The sequence below is a fragment of the Sinocyclocheilus anshuiensis genome, unplaced genomic scaffold, assembly GCF_001515605.1.
Source record: "Sinocyclocheilus anshuiensis isolate Anshui unplaced genomic scaffold, SAMN03320099.WGS_v1.1 scaffold2082, whole genome shotgun sequence".
Lineage (NCBI taxonomy): Eukaryota > Metazoa > Chordata > Actinopteri > Cypriniformes > Cyprinidae > Sinocyclocheilus > Sinocyclocheilus anshuiensis.
Genome location: NW_015555845.1, coordinates 209664 through 214988, shown reverse-complemented (window position 1 = coordinate 214988; position 5325 = coordinate 209664). Strand labels below are relative to the sequence as shown.

Below are 5325 nucleotides of genomic sequence, written 5' to 3'. Positions count from 1 at the left end.
TTTCAAAAAGGCGGGGCATAGAGGAGAAACAATAATGTACAGTATGTGGAAAATAATGTTTTTTGAACTTTAAACCGCATAAACACATTTCATTACACCAAATACACAAAATAATGTTCTTTTTAGCAGCATCATATGACCCCTTTAAACATGACCCTCTAACACTAGCACTCCCTATTCTTTTTCTATTCTTTCTACTTGTTTTCTTTTTATTTATTATGAAATCAAAATAAGCAAACAAACAAAAAAAAAAACCTTGCTATGTATACTGTTAGGTAAAGCTCCGCCCACAAACCCCGCCCCCTACTGTCCTTTTCTTGGAAAACTAAAATATGGTCATCCTATTATAAATATACTTAATTATTATGAAAATACCAGAGATGGCTTAAATAACACAGATACACTATATTGTCACAGTCGAGTGTTTATTGTCTTTGTTTTATCATTCAAAACGTTTATATGTTCTGTTTAATCAGTTACAGCTATAATAGCGATGTCTTTGTCCATATTAGGGATTTCCTGGAGGGTCATGAGTTCTCTACTTCTGTGACTAGATATGTGGATTTTCTGTGCTTGGGCGCCGTCTGTCGTCCAGTATGAATGAAACAGACATCATGCGTTTATAGTGCTAATGGCCAATCCATCATTTTTTGGGGGAATTTTTTTTAAAGTATCGGTTCAGACACCGTTTAGGCACCGGAACAGTTTTAAAAGTATCGATTTGGCACCGGTATCGAAAAAAACCAAACAATACCCAACCCTATTGGAAATTGCTATTGTATGCTAAAAAAAGACAGAAAACAGAAAATAATGCTCACTTCAGGGACTTGATTAGTAACATTTTATCAGAAAAGATTTTAGATTTGTTTTAAAACTTGTACAAGTTTAACTGTTTTATTTTTGTGTTTGCTTGGTTTTTATTGTGTTTATGTAACTCTTGTATTATTCCAACTCCGTTTTTGATATCCTTTAGATGCTGACATGGGGAAAAAAAAGAAAAAGTAAATACAGGGTTGGAACAACACATGGAAGTAAAGATTTTTAGCAATTTTTTTTTGTTAATGGGGACATAACAGTTTTTGCCAATCTCATGTTAATCTTGAGTACCTATAAAGTAGTATTGCATCCTTCATATCTCCGAAGAGTCTTTAGTTTTATCAGATTCATAACAGACAGATACCGCTTTACACTTCTCTCTAAAAACAGTCAAGCTCTTGGAGGCATGTCATGGGCGGCGCTAAAGAAAGCTTTTGCATAGTGATCGTCTGCAAGCTGTTACATCGACAAATAAAACAGGAACAAAAACTTAAATGAACTATAGCTAATGAATTAATGATTGAAGCACATTGATAGACATGCTCTTGCTCTGATTGATGTGTGTGTGCACTCTTCCTGGAGAAGTGCCCATACAAGGATTTCCCCCCTTTATGACATCATACAGGGCCATAATTGAAAAAAAGAAAAACGTTCTGAAACTAATATGAACCCTGAAGTCATACGTCCAACTCATTTTTTGAGACTCTGGACATGTTTAGCATGAGAATCCAACTCTTTAACAGTGCAAATAAGTCAGAAATGAAAGAAATTAATCATTTTATTCAGCAAGGATGCATTATATTAATAAAAACTGATCAGATCAGCATATTCTAATGATTTTTGAAGGATCATGTGGCACTGAAGACTGGACTAATGGCTGCTGAAATATCAGCTTAACCATCACAGGAATAAATTACATTTTAAAATATATTACTTTCACAATATTTCTGTTTTACTGTATTTTTGATTATTGCATCCTTCATATCTCCGAAGAGTCTTTAGTTTTATCAGTTTTGATACTTGGTGAGATTAAGCTTCTTTCGAAAACATTTAAAAATTATACCAACAACAAACTTTTGAACTGTAGTGTACAACAGTTGTCAGTGTCAAGTAAAAGTCATTTAATATGTGTCTTATTTTGTCTCTAATGTAAATAAAGGTTTTTCCTTTTTTCATTCCTTGTTCATCTCTTCCTTTTCAGAGTTGTTTACATTTTCGGGTCACACGTAAAGGAGCCGCCCACTGACATCACGCCCACCTTCCTGACCACTGGTGTACTCAGCACGCTAAGACAGGCAGACTTTGTAGCACACTCCATTTTAAGAGAGTCCGGTAAGAGCTGGCTGCCTCCGCTGTCTGCTTCATTATTGTCATAACCTTTATGTTTGTAAACACTCCCACCATAACTATGGCTACTGCGAGAGCTGTGTAAACACTTTCACCACACTTGCGTCTCTGAGGGGAAAATCTGCTTGGTTGGACAACATTAGTCAAAGGCAGCAAATGTTACGGTTGTAAAAGTTTGATTTCTGTTGTTTATACAGTTTTGACTGTTCAAATGTTTTCAAATGTCTAACAGAACCTGGAGTATAGATACAGTGCCTTGCGAAAGTATTCATACCCCTTAATTTTTTTCCATGTTTTTTTTTTATGTTGCTGCCTTATGTTAAACTGCTTTAAATTACTTTTTTTTCCCACATCAGTCTACACTCCATACACCATATTGACAAAGCAAAAACAGAATTGTCACAACTTTGTGAATTTATTAAAAATAAAACTGAAATAAGTACATTGCATAAGTATCCATACCCTTAACTAAATATTTAGCTGAAGCACCTTTATAGCCTCAAGTCTTTTTTGTTTGATGCTTTTCTCATCAGCATTTGGCAATTATCTGCCATTCTTTACCTCACCTGTTCACCTCTCAAGCTCTGTCAGGTTGGAAATAAAAAAAGCTGAAATAAGTACATTGCATAAGTATTCATACCCTTAACTAAATATTTAGCTGAAGCACCTTTATAGCCTCAAGTCTTTTTTGTTTGATGCTTTTCTCATCAGCATTTGGCAATTATCTGCCATTCTTTACCTCACCTGTTCACCTCTCAAGCTCTGTCAGGTTGGATGGGGGCAGATGCACATTTACAGGTTTCTCCAGAAATATTTTATTGGGTTCAAGCTCAGGCTGTGGCTGGGCTACATTCAAAGAGTTGTCTATAAGCCACTCTTGCTGTGTGCTTAGGTTCATTGTCCTGTTGGAAGGTAAACTTTCTGCCCAGTCTGAAGTTCTGAATGCTCTGGACTGGGTTTTCATTAAGGCTATCTCAATATTGTGGTGCATTGAGCTTTTCTTCTACTCTGATGAGTCCCTCAGTCCCTGCCACTGAAAACCAGCCCCACAGCATGAGGCTGCTACCAGCACACTTTACTTTTGGGATGGTACTCTGCATGTGATGAGCAGAGCAGGTTTCCTTCAAACATGATGCTTAGAATTGAGGTTCATCAGGCCAGGCACATAATATTGTTTTTCACCGTCTGAGGGTCCTTTAGGTGCTTTTTTTTTGGAAACTCCAAGTGCGCTTTGCTTTCATGTGTTCACTGAGGAGAGGATTGAATCTGGCCACACCGCAATAAAGCCCAGATCGGTGGAGTGTTGCAGCGATGTTTGTCCTTCTTTAGATTTCCCCTATCTCCACATATGATCATGGAGTTGTAACTAGAGTGACCATCAGCTGCTTCTTCACCACTCTAACCAACGCCCTTCTTCATCAGTTGCTCAGTTTGTCCAGGAGGCCAGCTCTAGGAAAAGTCCTGGTTGTTTCAAACTTCTTCCATTAAGGGTAACAGAGACTACATGCTTCTGTTACACTTCAATGAAGCATAATTTTTTTTCGGAACTCTTCCCCAGATGTGTGGCTTGACACAAACCTGTTTCTGAGCTCTACATGCAGTTCTTTTGACCTCAGGGCTTGGTTTTTGCTCTGATATGCATTTTCAGCTGTTAGACCTTTTATTAATCCAAATCATACCCATTCAATTGAATTTGCCACAGGTTAACTTCACTCGAAGTGTAGTAACATCTACAAGCAATGTGAATGCTCCTCAGCTAAATTTTAACTGTCCCAGATAAGGTATGAGTACTTATGCAATGGAATCATTTAAGTTATGAATACTTTCGCAAGGCACTGTACATTAGGCTATCTACAAATAGATAGGGATGTAACGATTTACTCATCTCACGATTCGATTCATGGTTTTGATTTCACGATTCGATTTTCTCACAATTTTTTTTTTTTTTTTTAACAAAATGAGATTGAAGACATTATACATTAAATGAAAAGCTGTCCTTTTATTAGGCTATTGCTGCATGTTTATTTGTGAAATTGAAATATAACAAAACATAAATTGCAATTTTAAAACAAACCCCAAATCAAATAAGTTACTCAAATAAAAGAAATCTCTTCATATAAACAAACTAAGGCTTTGTCTGTGCTAGGCTTGCCGCGATAGACGGTGCTGACGGTGATACCAGTGTTAAGCAGCAGTGTATTTTTATTTGTTTTGTTAATAAAAGTTCTATGTTTTATATATAGGCTAAAGTGAGTTTGACGTTGTATTTTGTTGTTGCATTCAAGCAATTGAATTGAACTTTTGAACTGCCGCTAATTCGAAAGTGAAAGAAAAATGCGCACGCCGCTTTTACAAGCTATTTAAAAGTGAAGGAAAGCGAGGAAAAGAGGGAACGCCCCTGCCCCCACGGTGATACCGGTATTACCGGTGTTGTCACATGTCGATTAACCAGTGGGAAAATTTCCTCACCGTCACAACCCTAGTCTGTGCTCTTTCCATTTTAAATTAGGGGCAACCACTGCATTTGAATCATGATCCAAACAAAGATGCAGCATGAGCAGTTTTTAATCTAAATTAGATATGACTTTTAGTTTTGTGAAATTATACTACATAAAAACATATCTGAACGAAACAGCAGACGAGCTGAATGAGACGCACATTCACTCTCTGCCAGCTGGTGGCGCTTATGAACAGCAATGATATAGGGCGAATTCCAAATGGCTTTTTTGCGCCCTTGAAGGGCACTTCGGGAAGGGGACGCCATTTGTAGGGACGTTCCAAACTAAAGTGAACAACTGAATCCCTTTGCGAAGGGCCCTTCCAGAAGTCCGTTAGCGAAGGGAACATGCGATGGTAACTTCATGGAAGAGATTTACGTTTGTGATCATGTAATCTTCGGTTAGGAGATCTTGCTTCGCATTTTAAAGCAAAGTTGTGGTTGATTTAGACAAACGTAAGTAGAATAGGCTAATTAAATTTGTCTGTATTTTAATGTAATACAAAATATTTTTCGTCAGAAATATTATTTAAAGGGGTCATATGATGTTGCTAAAAAGAACATTATTTTGTGTATTTGGTGTAATGAAATGTGTTTATGCGGTTTAAGGTTCAAAAAACACATTTTCCACATACTGTACATTATTGTTTCTCCTCTATGCCCCG

At 37.0% G+C, this 5325-nt stretch overlaps 1 protein-coding gene across 1 annotated transcript in view; it reads left to right on the top strand.

The window, feature by feature from the left end:
- LOC107675609 (GMP synthase [glutamine-hydrolyzing]-like) overlaps window positions 1-5325 on the top strand; it is a 36814-nt gene that overhangs the window by 23791 nt on the left and 7698 nt on the right. Inside the window, exon 13 of the mRNA XM_016470012.1 lies at window positions 2018-2148. Within this exon, the coding sequence (XP_016325498.1) occupies window positions 2018-2148 (131 nt within the window). The remainder of the gene's footprint in view (window positions 1-2017; window positions 2149-5325) is intronic.